This window comes from Ciconia boyciana, chromosome 10 (assembly GCF_034638445.1).
Source record: "Ciconia boyciana chromosome 10, ASM3463844v1, whole genome shotgun sequence".
In the NCBI taxonomy this organism is placed as follows: Eukaryota; Metazoa; Chordata; class Aves; order Ciconiiformes; family Ciconiidae; genus Ciconia; species Ciconia boyciana.
The window spans coordinates 6,271,312-6,289,748 of NC_132943.1; the positions used below are offsets into that span (position 1 = coordinate 6,271,312).

General features: G+C 37.4%; 1 protein-coding gene across 1 annotated transcript in view; it reads left to right on the forward strand.

Annotated features, from left to right (window-relative positions):
* Positions 1-18,437, forward strand: part of LRP1B (LDL receptor related protein 1B) — a 309,784-nt gene that overhangs the window by 9,168 nt on the left and 282,179 nt on the right. The window contains exons 5-7 of the mRNA XM_072874983.1: positions 7,466-7,646; positions 10,588-10,807; positions 13,525-13,714. Of these exons, the coding sequence (XP_072731084.1) occupies positions 7,466-7,646; positions 10,588-10,807; positions 13,525-13,714 (591 nt within the window). The remainder of the gene's footprint in view (positions 1-7,465; positions 7,647-10,587; positions 10,808-13,524; positions 13,715-18,437) is intronic.

An 18,437-nucleotide genomic window follows, 5' to 3' on the forward strand; every position in this document is an offset into this window, starting at 1 on the left:
ACTGAGAACGCTGAGCACCTAACACTGCTGGAGTTTGATTTCCCATATAGTTTCCGCTGTGATTTCTTATTCTTCACTTTGGGAAACAAACTGCTGTGTAGTATTGATAACTATTTGACAGCCCACAGCACAGCCTATCCTAGGGTTGGCAGCACAACTGCAATGGTAGTGTACTTTCACCAGCAACAGAAATTGCTATAATTAAGGTTTCAAACTTGCATGTGAAATCAGTTTTTTAAGTTAAAAAAAAAAAAAAAAAAAGGAACAAACCAGTCATTTTAAAAGGGATTTAAATATTGTTCAGTTGAAGTAACATAAACACAAACTCTGGGCTTTTTTTACTTGTCTTTGTCCCCCTTACGTTGTTTGGGGTTGCTGTGAGCCTTAAACTGTTATATTATTCACTTGTAAATATTAGCAAAGATGGTCAAGGGCTAACTTTTTTGCTTAAACAAGGTCAAAGTAAGTCTGTAAAGATCTTTGGAAGCTGTTTAGCTGGTTGGTATATAGAAGAATTCTTTTTTTTCCCCACCGGTTTTCATGTTAATCTAGTATTTTAGGCACTATTAGTGTACATGATCTAACTGACATTGATGGGCTAGGCCATTCTGTACCAAATTACACACTGTGCTTATAATCTCTTGCATATTTAAAATCAATGTGGCAAATTGTTGCCTCTAGAAATATGAGCTTTGAAAAATCTCGTATCTATATTCAGTGTATTTGGAGCCCACATACCACTGTTGATTGTAAAATTCTGGTAGTATTTCCAGAATTACAAATGTTATTTTTTTTAATTATCAAGCAAACAATGATCGAAATGGTATTTTATTCACCTCATTCTTTTTTCATGTTGAAAGGGCTTCACTGCAGAAAGCCTGGCTTACTGTATTCAAATCAATTTTGTTTAACCAGAATGGCAGAATGGCTGTTATTTTGTTCCCATTTACTACTTGATGTGAAGCCCACCTAAAAAGTAAGGAATGTATTTAAAGCTTTTAGATAGTTAAATAAAAATGAACTTTAAACCATAACTTCACAAAAAGAATGTAAACTGTCTCTATAGGATTGTGCTGTAGAATTCTCCTTTATTTTATAGTTTTCTGATATATTTAATATCTAATAACCATGAGGTTTTTTAACTTAGATTGTATTTGGTCTAGAAATATAGATGCTCCAAAATTACTGCAGAAGGCATGGTAGCTCAGGTACAGTAGCTATTATATAAAACTGAATAGACTTGGAGCAATATGCTTGTAAATTTTAGGAGGTATCTAGCATTCTAATCTAATATTTAGCTTTGCTGTTGATACTAATACAGTCCCTATTTGGACTGTTTTGTCTCCCAAAGAGGAAAAAAAATCCCAACATTTTCATTAAAAAACTGATCTTACTAGTATAAAAACTGTGTTTAACCCAAAATGTCTACGTCAGAGAGGATAAAAATAAAATGGGTTTTGAACAAATCACTCCTTGTCCTCAAGCTTGATTTTAGTCATATCACAGTTTCCTTGAGTTGAGCAAAATCTGCTGAGACCCCTCTGATCCCTAAAGGACTTTTCTTTCACTCCTGAAGCTCGTCTTTGTTGCCTGTTCTGTTCAGCAGTCTTTCTCTGTGAGCCTTGGGCGCCCAGGTCCCTGGTGAGATGCTCTCTTCTTTTCCCCACCATACTTTGCACTTCTCTCTTCTCAACATACTTGATCACCCCAAGACCAAAGGCCACTCTCCCACTTTCAGAGAGTTCCAGCTGACTCTGACATTGCCTTTTTAAAAGAATGTAGCAAAGGCACTGGGAGACCGCAAAGAAAACTGGCAGTGTCCATCTGCCCGGGAAACCCGGGTGAGCTGCTGGCACTGATCTCACCCACTCTGACTGATCCATGGTTGTTTTGTCCTTTCACTGGATGATTCTTGTCAGACTAGGTGGTTGCTGGGTTAGGTATGTCATCATACTGTTTTTTCATATCCTGCATCTGGAGAGCGAATTTTGACACCATTGCTTCCTTCAAGCTTTTTAGATCACGAGGAAAAATAGTTCCCCAAAAGTATAGTGATGTTTAGTTGTATCAGAAATACAGCTAAAAATGTTAAACACATTTTGGAAAACCCTTCAGCATATGCCACTTCCCTCCCCCCCCTCCCCCCCAACTTGCTCATATTGTGTCTCGCAGGATGTAGTGTCATCTCTACAGCCGTGACTGATTTACTAAATTTAGGTCTAGTTTCTTATGTGAACAAGGTTTAGTTGATACTTTGGTGGGTATCTTTGTCTCTCTGTAATATCTTTGGGACCTTCACAATGATTTCAACTTAGTTTGATATATAGGGCAGAGGTCCAACTATAATTAAAATCCTAAAATTTTGTAAAACTAGGGAGAGGAGATACCAAGGACTGATGATTTGAAAGTTCACTCTTATTTTATTCATTTCCGCAGCTGGGCATACTACGTGAACTCAGAAATTGTGAAATGGAATTATAATGGAAGAGAAGAAAAAATTTCACTATTCTTCTGCTAGGTAGTCAAAAAACAAAGGAACACATGAACACAGAGGTAGTCAGGCTTCAATTGTTCCCATGTTCAAAGTACTACACATTTAAAAACGTCCACTGGAGATGTAACTTACCCTTAATTCCTGTTACTGTTCAGCTAACTGCAGGAGGTAGATTGTACTTTGCAGTACAATGGTTAAAGAAAAAAAAAAAAACAACAAACAAAACCTAGCAAGTGTAAAATACATCACAGTTTTATATACATACATACATCTCCATGAGTGTTTAATTTCACATAATCAATATGCATGGGATGGGATGATTACATGCTTGCAATTATAGACAGCATTAAAGCTAGAAAGAACCTCTAGTTTGAATCCTGAACTACTCTAGACCTCGTTAACTTCTTCAAGACAAGTAAACTAATTTCTCAATTACTTTCATATATAATTCTATGTTATTGACAAGAATTTCTTTCATGTTTAAAAAAAAAAAATCTCATTTGCATATTTATTTTTATTCATCTGTGCTGTTTGTCCACTATCGTTGTGCCCAGACAGAGGATACTGATAAGGGAAAAAACAGTTTTTAAAATATTACATGGCTGTCATGCTATGACTTTGAGTAACTGCCAGCTTCTTTTAATTTTCTATTTTTAAACATTGAAAGCATACTGACTGAGGTATCTCTCTTAATAAGGGGATCCTTGTTATTTTTAACTTTTAGTATACAGTGCAAGTTTATATCATAATCTTACTATACTTCAACATTATATTTAAATGCATTTTGCTTTTTTTAAAAAGCAAATAGTTATAAAATTAATGAAAAATGAAACATTTTGCAATGACAAGGTATTTGAAAACATTATAGCTTTGCTAACTTGATAGGGAATATGGTGGTATTACAATCACTAAAAAACATTGTTCAACAAAAATGCTATAAAGTAATTTATCATGTTCTAATGCTACTGAGATTGTAATGGCACCTTTTACAGATGCTGTTATTGCATCCAAGCGTATAAAAAGCCTGACATTTCATTGGGTAAAATTGTCATATTTTATCTTAGTGTATTGTTGATGACATACAATGTTATCTATGGGTTATAGTAAGCAGAAAGTTTTTCTGTACTGCACTAAATGAGTTATGTAGAGTGTGACTTGGTAAAAGAACTTTGCATTCCCATCCATCACAAAGAATTTTACTGGTTTCTTGTAGGGAATTAGATTATTAGAGTCATGGTCAGTAAAGGTGTTTGGGGTCTAAAAAATATTATAGGTGAAGAGTTTGTCCCAAAGAAAAGAAATCTGATAGGTTGCAAAAAATGTGTAGGTATGCTGAAGTTACGAATGTTAGCAAGTAAGACCTTTCAATTAGGACTTACTGATTGTATTAAAGAATGATTGTATTATTCTTTATCAATGATCTGGATGAGGGCATTGAGTGTGCCCTCAGTAAGTTTGCAGATGACACCAAGTTGGGTGGGAGTGTTGATCTGCTCGAGGGTAGGAAGGCTCTGCAGAGGGATCTGGACAGGCTGGATCGATGGGCTGAGGCCAATTGTATGAGGTTCAACAAGGCTCAGTGCAAGGTCCTGCACTTGGGTCACACCAGCCCTATGCAACGCTACAGGCTTGGGGAAGAGTGGCTGGAAAGCTGCCCGGCAGAGAAGGACCTGGGGGTGTTGGCCGACAGCCGCCTGAATATGAGCCAGCAGTGGCCAAGGCAGCCAATGGCATCCTGGCTTGTATCAGGAATAGTGTGGCCAGCAGGACTAGGGAAGTGATGGTCCCCCCATACTCGCCACTGGTGAGGCCGTACCTCGAATACTGTGTTCAGTTTTGGGCCCCTCACTACGAGAAAGACATTGAGGTGCTGGAGCATGTCCAGAGAAGGGCAACGAAGCTGGTGAAGGGTCTGGAGCACAAGGCTGATGAGGAGCAGCTGAGGGACCTGGGGTTGTTTAGCCTGGAGAAAAGGAGGCTGAGGGGAGACCTTATCGCTCTCTACAACTACCTGAAAGGAGGTTGTAGCAAGGTGGGTGTCAATCTCCCAAGTAACTAGCGATAGGACGAGAGGAAATGGCCTCAAGTTGCACCAGGAGAGGTTTAGACTGGATATTAGGAACAATTTCTTTACTGAAAGGGTGGTCAAGCATTGGAAGGGGCTGCCCAGAGAGGTGGTGGAGTCACCATCCCTGGAGGAGTTGAAAAAACGTGTAGACGTGGCACTTTGGGACATGGTTTAGTAGGCATGGAGGTGTTGGGTTTATGGTTGGACTAGAGGATCTTAGAGGTCTTTTCCAACCTTGATGATTCATTCTATGGGGAGGCATCTTGGTGGAGAAATCTGAGGGAAGAGTTAGACGATGGCAACACAGAGCTGCTGCACGATGCTTTTGCAGTAAAAATGACTCTGATAACAACTTGAAATGTCCCAAACCAGCACTTCAGGAGTTCATGTAAAGTTGTTTTCTACAAAGCTGACAGTTAAATTACATGTCTGGCAGCACAGTTCAAACAGTAAACAGTTGTCTTCAGTTTAGCAGATTTTCACGTGCGTATCTGGTGTAAGTGGGATTTAAGTAGGATCAGTGATTTTGTCACATCAGCATTTCTTAAAAAAAAGGTAATGCATGAATTTTTTATGTACATTGCAATAAAAATCTCTCTGCATCATGTTTGTTCTGAAAAAGTCTGTCAAAAAACTCCAGCATTGATCAGAAAGTGACGTCAACACTGGTGAGAAAGAATGAATCTGATGAAAGCTTGGATCTAGATGGCATTACTGGTGTAAATGTGAACGGAAAAAGCAATTTACATTCCTTTTTCAAAGTCTTGATGATTCCTGTCATGAAATTGTACTGTAGGATTGTATATCAGAGTACAACAAACAAGTAATACAATCTATATTGTCAAGAAGCATTGTAGTAAGGAAGGGGATTTTTTTAGTGTGTTTTTGCCTTTTTTTTTTTTTTTAACCTTTTCAGCCGTACCAACTTTCATTTTTATCACAGCAAAGGGAGGCACCAATTTGGTCCTGTGAATTCTCAGACTCAGTGGAAACACTGGAATCACAGCTATTACGCTGTTACCCCATTATCTTTTTTAATCCAGACGCACGCACTGGCTACCTGTGAGAAGATACCAAACAAGTAACAGTAAAACGAGCATTTCCACCCCAAGTTTGACCTCAGAAAGGATACTAAAACAAAAAAACATGGCTTCCTCGGTTTTAGGAAGGCGGTGGGAGGCAGCAGCCAGTAACCCACCCCTCAGCCCTCTGTCAGGCGCGGCTGCTGTGTTTTGGTTGCCAACCACCCAGGACCGGCCCCAGCCACCTCAGAGGAAATGGCCAAAGGGCTGGTGCTTGTGTCAGGTGGTTTTGCGGGTGCCGCGGGGCCGGGGCTGCCTGGGAAGCGGTGTGGAGAGGAGGCCCGGTGCCATGCTGTCTGTGCCAAACCGGGCTCCTCAGGAGGGGCTGGGGCTGCCGAGCCGAGCTGGGGAGGTGACCTGGCGGGCTCAGCCGTGGTGACAGCCTGCTAACAGGGCTGTGAGTGAGTGCTCCGAGCCGGACACAGGCCCTCGCTTGGAGGTAGCGGCAGCCACTGGGGCTGAACCGGCCCTGTTACAGGGTGCGGGCCCAGCTGCTGCCGGCACAGTGTGGGGGAGTTTGGGCATGTGCCACTTGTAAATGCTGGCCTGTGCCTCGGGAGGGCTTCTGGGAGGGCTGGTGGAGGGGTACACGGAGCAGTGGCTCCATCCTGCCCAGAGAAATACTCCTTGGAGGGACTGGGGAAAAGCGGGTAGCAAGTGACAGATGCTTGGGCTGCTAGAGCGTGCTACAGGCGAGGGAGAGGGACCAGAAAAGGTGGTGGTCACCAGTGCCGTGGCCCAAGCTCCATCACTCCCCTGGCTATTAGCTTCCCTCTGGTATCGCCTGACAAATGGTGGGCTCATCCTGCAGATGAGGAGTGACCACACTGGGAGGAGCGTGCCGGAGGGCTGGTGTAAGATCAGCTGCGTGGCAAAGAGCGATGGCTAAAGTCAGGTACTGCCTCAGCCTTCACAATGCTACAAAAGCCAGGAGAGAATGACTGGAAATACTCCATATCCCATCCCACGCATTTGGACTTTGAAATCTTTCTGAAAGACAAGGGGAAGGGTATGATGAAGAGAGATGGAAAACCTTTTAGAGACCTTATGCTGTCAGTTAAGGAATTGGGATCATGTGGGAGAGGGCAGAGCTCAGTTAATGTTACAGTGTGTTGGGTAAGCTTGAGGGAAAACTTGTTGCTTGGGGAATTGTTTTACTGCTTCTCAAATGGGGAAACCTCCATGCTGTATGGAATAAACATTGTTGCCTCATTGTGGTTCTGGATGGAGCCCTACCGCTGCCAAACTCACAAACCCATTGGTACATCCAATGGTGGCATTGCTCTTTGCTCGAGGATTGCTTACTGTGTTAATTGTTTGCTCGTATACTTAGCTGTGCAGAATAACTCGGACTGTTGTGATGTTCTTGCTTCCATGTTTTGCAAGGTCAAGTAACAAATGTAAATCCAATGTCCATTTTGCTTGTTTTTTTAATAAGAATGAAACTTGTTTGGGTAAAAGCAAGATAATTTAGAGTACTAGAGCTGATCCTGGAAGCTGTTCTTGGCTTGAGTGATACTGCTATTTGGGGTTAAAATTAAGTAGAGGTTTGTTAAATAGTTGTTTGCCCAGGGCCAGCTATGGTTAACATATGAAGGCTTATGGTTTAATACACTAGTTTTATGACCAGTCTTTGTCTTTTGTAGGATGTTTTCAGCAAAGACTAATTCTGACAGGCACAGCAAATATAATTCAGATTCAAGGAAATAATCTAATTTAGCTATATGGAGCATATATTGTCCATTGTTTATGCTAACGGATAACGTTAGAACATAAACATGTAATATTAAACTCTTATTACTGTCTTCTCTCTCTCAACAGATCTTGATAATGTAGAAGGCATAGCAGTGGACTGGATTGGAAATAATCTTTATTGGACAAACGATGGCCACAGGAAAACGATTGCAGTAGCCAGGCTGGAAAAAGCTGCTCAGAGTAGAAAAACTTTGTTGGAGGGAGACATGTCCCACCCTAGAGGAATTGTTGTTGATCCTGTCAATGGGTATGAAGTAGACTAATTCATGTTGTTTAATGATTGTCTTTATAGTATAAATACAGGATTGAACTTTGCTTAGGATGGGGTTTGTAGAGTCATGTAGTAGTCTGTAATTCTACAGTAGTCTATAAAATCTGTAATTCCTGTCCAGCATTCTTGCCTGAAACCTTCAGAAGAATGTGTATGCCCAGACACTGTGGAACCTATGTCAAGTTAATTTGAATGTGATTCACCTTTTTCTCAAACAAATTGAGTGTTTCAGACCTGTATGTATTTTTAATACTAAGTGAATTTTATAATACTCTCCTTTATTTCTCTCTTTGTAAGTCTCAATTTCTGAAGATAATTATAACCATGGCCTTGTACACATTGGTTTACAAAACTAAATGAGACAGGTACTTTTCATTACTTACTAACATAATTAATTGTGATAGGCTGCATAACAAAAAGAACATTATATTGGTGTGGTATAGTTGTGGTTTACCTAAAAATTCACTGTTAGGTTTATTCAGGGAATTGTCACTGGAGGATGATGTAGGCAGGTAATTCTAGTGTGGCTGGATTGATTGCTGTTTTCCCATACTAGAATGTATTTACACTATCAAGTTTTCACTTTTGAGCTTGTCCTTTGAGGAATGGAAGTGACTGCGGAAAGGCTACAATTAATTAAGGTCAGATAGTAAGGATGTAAAATCAGACCACAAACCATAACCGTACCTACAATTACTTTGTTAAATTTTCCAGCTCAGTAAATGCATGGCACAGGAAATAGTGTATGAAGATGTATTGTCTGAAAAGAGCTGTTATACAAAACATTTTTCTAATAAAATAGCATGCCTTTCATGATTATACTTCTCATGGAAGCTTCTCCTGAGGGATAGCATTTATTATGGCATTTTAATTATGTTTAGAAAATATTAGTCTTGATTTAACCAATATAGAAGCATTAACTGCATTTTGAGATACAATTAAAGCACATTAATGTAAATGTCTGTTACTGTAAGCATGTTTTAGCTTATGACATGATAACTAGAATAAGTATAGACAAAAAGTTAATGGAGAAAAGCTCAGTAATTGCTGTTGAGCAGTTATGTAAATATTTGTAAAACATATTTTGTCTTGCAATAAAATAAATACCATACTGACCTGCATCTCTGCCTGGGCTTTAGGGCGTACACAGGTTTTCTAATTCTGCGATTAAACCTAGTGTTGTTTGAGTCAAACATGGAATGAAGCTTATAAGCCTCATGGATCAGAAATTGGTTGATGTTCTTAGCATATATTTACAAAAATATTAAAAGAACCCAAACCAGCCTTCTGGTGGGTGACTTGGAAGAGACAGAAAATAAACAAAAAAGGTACATTTGCATATCTGTAAACCTGTGTAATGATGGTGCAATTTTTCCTTTATCTTTTCCAATTTCTTATATAAAAAAACAAATTGATCAAATTATGCTTATACATAAAAGTGTGTTTCAATAAAATTTTTGGCCAGTAGATTTGGCATCATTCACACAGATTTGGTAACAAAACTGTTTTTCACTTCCTTCTTCCATTTCTTTGTAAATTCAGAATTTAAATTCCAGGACTTTATTCTTCAAAGTACAAACAGGTTAAGCGGGTTAGGATCACACAAGTTATTTCAGAAATTTGTAGAATTTCAGAAACACAAATCTGGTGGAATCAAAGGTAAGGCACATAAATACCAGTTAAATCATGACAAGTTTAACAAGTAGGATCTATTTAAGATCTGTGTGATGTTTTTCCTCTATTTAATGCTTAATAATTGAAATCCTAGATTTATCTTTAAAAGTAAGCACCTACTATCTAGTAAATGTTTTCAGCATATTGATGTCACTGTGCATCATATGATCTGAAATGCTGTTTAGATGCTTCATATATTACATACAGGCTTCTATGTGTTTCTTTCCATGAACCTGTTTTTCCTTTGGCGAAAAAAATAGAGAAACGAGAAAAGTGGTGTTTCTTAGTGTATTTGCTACCCTCTGATTTTGTATAAGTTCAAGTTGTGTATTTTAAATTGTTGAAATCAGAGTTGTCACCAGCGAATTCTGTAATAAAATATGATAATCAGGTTTAATTCAATAAGGGGGGGGGGGGAGAAACATAGCATGTGTTCTGTAGTGTCCAGTAGAGAACGGCTCAGAGAACTCATCTGAGCTAATACTTTTAGATGACTTACTATAATGTTTGCTTACTTTTTCCAAAGTACCTTTTTCCAAGGTACTTATTTTTCAGAGTTCTTTTGGTTATCTACATTGCTGCACTATAAACCATAAAACTATGCTAAAATTGCCTACCAGCTATTTTTCAAATAACTTGTATAGCCATCTATCTTTCTAAACATTTTTGTGAGGGACAGAGTGCTCATAATAGTTTTCTGAGTAATTTAGCTGCTTTCATGTGGGATATGAAGTTCACAGAATGCAGAATGTCAAGGTTATCCCGTAGCTATTAAACTACAGTGCAATTAATATATTGCAGCTTTTTTGATTGTATTAAGCACAATACAAAGCAGATTTGCATCATAAAGGCAAATTAGACTTGGCCAAAAAAACCCCCAACAAACGTAAAAGTTTGAACTTTGTGACAAAGTCAATAAAATTTCTGGTTTAAAAAAAAAAATCATAATTCTGGTGTGCTTAAATAAGTTCTTAAACAGTTCCTTAACTTCTCATGCCAGTTAGCCCATTTGGTATTCATGTAATTCATTACCATATGAGCAAAACACCCTAAGTGTCATTTCAGCAGCATCCAGTACACAGGGAAAGTAAATATAGTTGTAGAAATAGCAGTGGATAGAAACATGCAAAAGTCAAAATTGCTCCGGCTTGTGGATATACTGTTGCAAGCTTCTGCGAAAAGTCTCCAGTATAATTCAGATGATTAAAATGGTATCTAAATGTTCATTTTTATAATTTCATAGCTGGATGTATTGGACAGACTGGGAAGAGGATGAAATAGATGACAGTGTGGGAAGAATTGAGAAGGCATGGATGGATGGCTACAGTCGGCAGATTTTTGTAACTTCAAAGATGCTATGGCCAAATGGTTTAACTCTGGACTATCATGCCAATGTATTATACTGGTGTGACGCCTATTATGATCACATTGAAAGGATATTTTTGAATGGAACTGAGAGAAAGGTAAAAGAAAAATACTGCTGTTTTGCCACAGGCATGCTCTTTCTCTGGATTTTATTGTGTTATGTTAAAAATACTTTTCAAGCTTTTTAAAGTCTGTATAACCCTGCGGCATGTCCAGTGTTATCTCTGTTGAAACAAGCAATGTTGGCAGTCTGATGTAGGAGACTATAATACAGCTTAAAATTTTCATCTTTAGAAAGTGAAACAAAAGTTGATTTTTTTAAATGTATTTTTCTCATGTGACAATGAGTTACATTTTGATTGAGCCACGAAGCTACAAAGAGCTTTTCAGTAGGAAAAAAAAAAATTCTTTTGGCTCTGCCAGAGAGAGGCTTTCATTTAACTTCACTGGATAAGCTGCTTTCGATGAATCTCAGCACCCTGTTTGAGCATTTGTGGTAATATGCAGAGGGGAAGCATTCACAAGTGCAGTCAAAGATGGAGAGAGATTGTTTTAGTTGTCACTAATGGCTATACTAGCTAGATACAAGTCTATAGGAGCTCTGTGTTGCTTTATAGAAGTAACAAGCACGGAACAGACATCTGGAAAACGGTTAATGCTTAGACTGGAGTCTGATAATTTGGGGAAGGTTTAGCATCTGCTTCAAAAAATTAGTACCCTGACAACTGAAACTTCATCTTTAATAGAGAATGGCGGGCATTAAGTCCTTCTGTGGGAGGATTTTATCACAAAATGTACATGTCTTGTGAATTCTCATTTATCCTTCACTCATTATTCCCTCTGTATGATGGCCTTGATAGGACCAATGGGCAGATCTCTGGTACTGAAAGCAGTAACTGTAGACACGGTCCTCCCTGGAACTCATCCCTGTACAAGCTCATATTGCTTTAATATTGTTTTTAAAATCCTTTATATTGAGTGATCCGTTGTTAAGCCTGTACTAATGCTGTACTGTTGCAGTTTGTCATAATGGCTAGGTTGGGATTTACATTTAGCACTTCTGCTTTTGCTCCAAATCCATTATGGTCCTGTAATGGAGGGGGGAGGAGGGTAAGCGCATTGACAGAAAGACATTTTTTAATTAGAGATCCTTGTCTACTAGCGATGCTAGACTTCCTGAAAAGTTCCTGGACAGAACAGGTCTAGGAAGGTTAAATGCAGCTGCCGTGGATTACACATGGATTGCTAGTGAGAACTGCTGGTTTTGCTGGTTTTGCCTCCCACCAGAACTGGTGAATAATAAGAAGCACTCATCTTTACAGGTTTTATCTTGAAGTGTGTCACAGAATGGTTCTGGTTTTTTGAAAAGTGTTTTTCTATAATCCTGTGATTTAAATAAAATGCATAGCCATTTGAATGAAATTTATGTAGCCAAAAATAACTAGAAGATACTTGCTTTTGATGCTGAATAATTTGTTCTTTATTATAGGATATTTTGGTCAAAATATAACTGGGTCAATAGCATCTTTAATTCTGTAAGTGTCAGTATAGTGAAGATTTTAGGGGGTGGGGAAGTCTACTAAAATTCCAACAGTAGGTGGTGGATGATTGACTTATGGATTAATTTTGATCAAAAGCAGTTAACTGAGATGAGGAGTTCTGACTAAAAGAATTCCAAGCCCAAAGAGAAAATTTGAAGGGCAAAAGGGGATGATGTTTGTCACCTCATAGTAGTTGTATTTTAGTGGGCTTTATCTCCTTGTTCCCTTGGGTTTGTGTCTCTATTTAGAGACAAGGTAGGGCATCTGGTGAACTGCTTCCTTCTTTCTAGAGGCAAGCTAGAAGTACACTGTTGGGCATTAGTTCAAGCAAGGACCCCAGCCAGCAGGAGAAGACTGGAACTTAGTCATTCCAAACTGCAGCTGCTATGATGAAGTATAAAGGCAGGGCTCCCAAAAGTAGATGATTTAGAGTTCTGCACTTCTTTTTGAAGTAAATCATTCTAATTACTCTAATTTACTTGATGGTAAGTTTAGACTGTTTTTAAAGTTTTGTTTTCATTCTGTAGGGATTGAAAATGTTTGTAAACTGTTCCTCTTTATCAGACAGCTCTTGTGTAGTGGTAGTTGCAGTTCTTGTGAAGGAGTCCTGAAACTGGAGCTATAGCAAATGACACTGTTCTGGAACATTTCTGCAGCCAATAAAATAAGGACAATATTCGGGGTGTAATTTGTAGTTTTACGTATGAGTTAATAAACCAGAAGTAGAAGGTGATGGAAGAAAGTTTGTCTTATTTTGGGAACAAACTGTGGCATGGTTTTTTGTTTGTTTTTTTAAGTTATTGCAACCCAAACTACAGAGGAAGTTCACAGAAATGAATAAGCAATCTCTGTGCTTACTTCACACTTCAACAAAAATAAGCAACTCATACACATTATTCTTTGCTTTAAAAGAAGCAGATATTTGATATAATTGACAGATACTCAAAGTTATGTAAACAACCATCCTTCCTTGCTACGGAAGAAGGTAGATATTTACTGAACATAATGGTTGCATGGTTACCTACATTCCTCTGTGTTATCTGACAGGGGACACTTAAAAGGAATTTATATGAAGTTTTGAAGTTAGATATTGATGCTGGCGCATGGAACGGCTTTACACTCTTTATTTGTTTTAGTTGCATTAAGTCATTATGTTTGGGCATAGTGCTTATCTCAGTTTTCCTATTTCCCATTTTATGTTCTCTGCAGTGTATGCTAAGAAAAAATAATTATTTTAACCTTGCTAATGCTCACCCACCACTAATTAATTGCAGGTAGTCTACAATGGAAAAGATTTGAATCATCCTTTTGGACTGTCGCATCATGGAAATTATATTTACTGGACAGATTATATGAATGGGTCAATTTTCCAGTTGGATCTGGTTACAAGGAATGTGACACTGTTAAGAAGTGAGAGACCACCTCTGTTTGGGCTCCAGATTTATGATCCACGTAAACAGCAAGGTATTTATAACATACAATTTCTCCAAAGGTCTGTTATAAAAGGATATTTTTCCCTTACAGTCTCCTAGTGTTTTGAGGTTACTAGATGAACAACAATAGAAAAAAGAATATGACTCATGGAATGAGAAAGATACTTTCCAATGTTTCAATCCATTGATGTTGAAATTAGTCATCTCATACTTACTAAAAACTGAATCATAGTATTATACCTGTCTGAATTTCTTCTGTGTATTTACACTGCCTTTATTGCCATTTTTCTTGTGTGTCAAAGAGATACTATGAAGGTATAAAATAGAATAATGTATACACATTGGCTCATAGACATAAAATATATTATTGCATTTATCTTTTCTTAAATAAGATCATAGATCCTGTCTGTCTTTTCCTTTTTGTAATTTTCTCCCCCATCTTGGTCTACATCAGCACCGCACGACTTAATCTTCTGAAAGTACCTGGTGCTCTTACACAGAATCAGAGTAAGTGGCCTTTGAGAGTAGTGGAAAAATCCATAATTGTTGTTACTTATATCAGTAGAGAAATGAGATAAAGGCCATAGGTTTGCATGGATGGAGTTTAGAAAATGCAATTGCTACTATACAGGTAAATTTACAAATGTATTTTACTGAAGAAAACTTGGGAATCCATTTACTGCATACAGTGTTCAGACGAGTTGTTGAATATCTGCTCTCTTTAATGAAAACAGTTCTGCTTAATGTCTGCTACCAAACATAAAACTGAACATCAGGATTTAGTATAAATAAAATACTGTTTGAAAGATGACCATATTAAATATTAATGTATATAAATCCAATTAATCTCTGTAGATCATCATTTTTGACATGTAGAAGTAGAAAGTTTCCAGTTCAACAGTTCCTACAGAAAATCAGAGACACTAAGATGTTGGCGGTCCTGCTACATTTGATTCTGTACATGACCGAAAAAAGTTAAAAAATGTAGATTTCACCATTTTTCTGAATGCTATGTACAGATATAATGTTAAAATGTGCTTTTTAAAACAGTGGGGGTTTGGGGTTTTTTTTTGTGGGGTTTTTGGGGTTTTGGGGGTTGTTTTGTTTTTTGGGTTTTTTTTTTTGTTTTTGTTTGGGGTTTTTTGTTTGGGGTTTTTTTTTTTTGTTTGTTTGGGGTTTTTTTAAGTTTACAGGACCTATTACGAATACTTTGTCCCTGTGCATAAAGCCCAATTTTATTTTCACGGTATCATCACCTTCAGATCTGGATGTGGGTACAGTGTCTTGTTCATGTCTCTTCTTAGCACTTGGAAGGTTTGACTGTGTCTCTGTCATTTGTAGTCAATGAATGGCTTGGAGAGCAACTGATAAAACTGGTACAGAGTGGATAGAATCAAAACATTAGAAAAAATATTTAGCTTTCATAGATACAGAGAAAATATCTAGCCTTTATCTTTGTTATAGGCATATATCTATATGCCAAACGTCTATATATACATTTCTGTGTGTGTATACAAAAATGATACATGTATATATGAAAATAAAGTATAGTAAATATTTTCCCTATATATACTGGCGAAATATTTTGCATAGGTTTATTTCAGAGGTTTTATATACCACACATACTATTTTTTTAATTGTTTTTCTTCTGTCTAGTCTTACTATTTTTTTCCATCCAGCAAACAAACAGCTGGTGATTTACAAAGGGAAGAAACACTTTAAAGTTTGCTAAAGTTTAAAGTGGGAAGTGCATATGTGTATAGGCAAAATACTTGATGTGTAATATCTGCATTTATAGGGTTGTTTAATTTTATATTTCATTTTTAAATTTACTATATTTGAAGACTTAGATACGTAATTAGTATTCTTTGGAGAAGACAAAGACTTCCTCTCTATCTAAAAGTACATCTTCCAGTTTGTTTTTCCTTGGGAAAACCACTGTTTACAATGTCTCACTTAACCATCTGAGGCCCTACTGAAAAGCTTAGTGATTTTCTTTACAGAAAGTTAATATGAAGTTTTCCCTTTCCTGCTGAATAATATTTTTATATGTCCAGACAGGCTTTCTTAGGGAAAGCCATTGAGATTAATACTTGATTATGGAGTGCTGAGGTCCAGACAGCTGACTTGTAATTGGTTTTATAAGTATGGAGGCAATGCTGAAAGTTTCTCCTTTCTGATATTGTAACATCTAAATTTTCAATACCTAAATCAAACTGTAGTATGTCAAGGTCAGTATAACAGTGTGTCTCTTATCACAGATGCTTTTCAGGGACTCTCACTTCCAAAGTCATGTAAAAACATAGTGTGTTTGGGGTTTTTTGTTGGGTTTGGGGGGTTTTCTAAGGCAAAACCTGCCCCCAAATCTACCCTCAAGTTGGCCAAATTTCAGAATACTTTGAACTGTGTCCACTAGGAGAGGATGTGGTGATTGCTTTAAATACTTAGTACTTCTGCTGCTTTATTTGGTACTCAGAAAGTTCCTTTATTTTTAGAAAAAAGGGAAAATTAAAAATGAATGCAATTGCTATTAGCTTCTAAATAAGCTAACACCAGAGATAGAAGGCTAAAATGTTACCTCTTACACATTTTTAGCCAAATGAGCTTAAATCTTGAGAAAGAGAATTTGTCTCATTAATGCATTCTTTGTTTGAAATTGCAACTGGCATTTTGTAAGCTAACTGCAGCCTTTAGGATCTTCCCTTTTTGACATGCTCAGTGAAGTAGATCTTGCATTGTTCCCAAAGGAGTATAAGCATTTATTTTAAATAACATTATGCTAATATTTTGTGTGTGTGTGTGTGTTTCTTCTAAAAGAGCAAGATCAAGGCTGAATCATATGGTACAGAGAAAACCATTGTAGTTCATTTTATGGTATGAGTTATATTTTATAGCTTATGCACACATACCTTAGAAACCTTTGGCTTTGATATTTTGCGGTTACTGTTTTGATGCCGTCGTTATTGTCGCTATCTGCACAAGCGGAAACCATGTCTATTCATTTTGGCACAGTTGAATTGAGACGGGCATTTTTATTAGACCTTTTACAGGATACTTGACTGTGCCAATCCTGCTTTGCTTAGTACTATGGGTAGAGACATTAAGCTTCTTTTGGTATCTCCTTAAGAAGAGGTGCAGAGGAATGTTGTGGGTTGCTTTTTTTTTCCTTGCTTTCAGAGATTAGAATTCATCTTACTTTCCTAGTCATAGTCTTTGGGTCTGTATGTGTCAGGAATACCTTAAAAAATGGGGAGCTGGCGGGAAGCACAGTAATCATAGCAGTTGGATTTACAGTCAGCATACGAAACTACCAGAGCCTGCGGGTATTTCCACTGCTAAAGAGGGGGAGATTGCTATTCATATGTAAGTCTTGTGTAAGTCCATTTACAGCAGTTAAAATAGCCTCTTTTGAAATCAGTTGATATTTTAACTCCTCAGATTGCAAGGTAGAGCTGCTTGAGCCCCAGGGTGCGCTTCATGTGTGTAGTATGGACCTAAAAGTAGGCTTACACAACTTTAGCAGTACTTGAGGATAGGTTTATGGGAAAGTACAAACATAACTGAATACTCATGAAAACATAGAAGTACAATAATTTTGAAGCAGCGATAAATACTTCACAGTATCTTTTAAATTAGATTATTAAACAAATGCATATGGTTTCCATTTTTTTTTTTCTGAGAATGATGACTGAGATGCAGCTACCTTGTTTTAGCTCTGGACTAATTTTTGGCAACTTAAAAGGGAATCAGCCTAATTTAATCATATGCAAGTGGCAGGGCAGCAGCTGTTTGAAAAGCCAGCAAAAATCTGAAAACTATGATAATAGCTTTGAAAGTAGTTTTAAAATTTTGGGAATATTTTAAGAACACCCATATAAAATAGCTGTTATGAATGGCAGTTGAGGAAATTTAATTTCATAAATACTTGGTAGCTAAATGAGTTCCACAGCTTACTCAGTAAAGAGACTTAACCTTCTTGTTGTACTGCATTTCAGGAGACATTTTAGCCTAGGAGTCTTTTCATCAAGACTGAAGAGACTGAAGGTCTCATTGCACCTTCAGGCTCAAGACTACCTTAAAGCTCACTTTATAAACCTATTTATCTAGGATCTTGTTGCTTTAACTCCTGGTACTTGGTATGTGCCTTGTTTTCATCCTCTCTTTTATCACTTACTTAGCAAGTAACCTACTCTACTGTAGGTTTTCATCCCAATTATGAGGTTAAGTAGGAACGTTTCATCTTCAAGATGGACCGGTTGACTTTGATCTAGTGCTTTGATTTTGATTTTGATTTTATTTATTTTAGGCTTGCATTGGGCTTCAGAATAATCCTGGGTTTTCAAAGTGTTTCTATATTTGTCTTAAATAGTCATTTATTCTATAGCCTTACCCTTTTTTAGTGATCTGACAAACTCATGTATATTCTTTAATTAAATACTTGCAAATCTCCTTGACTTGTGCTATATAATTTTGGATTCACTTTTGAAGATTGTATTGTGGTTTGTTTGTTTTGGCAGCTTCTGATATCTTCTTAAATCTTTGCGTTACTGACATCCTTTGATTTGAATAATGGGTGGCCCTGTAAAGACATGGAGAGTTTCAAGGTGCTTTCTCCTGAGGTGATCACGTATCTGAGGTTTTCTGAGATTTAGATGCAAATACATCTCTTTCTTACTCTTTTGATGTTTTGTTCATATTATTTGGGTTTTGGTGAGCATAGACATAATAAAGGAGTCGATTTTTGTACAGTGTTT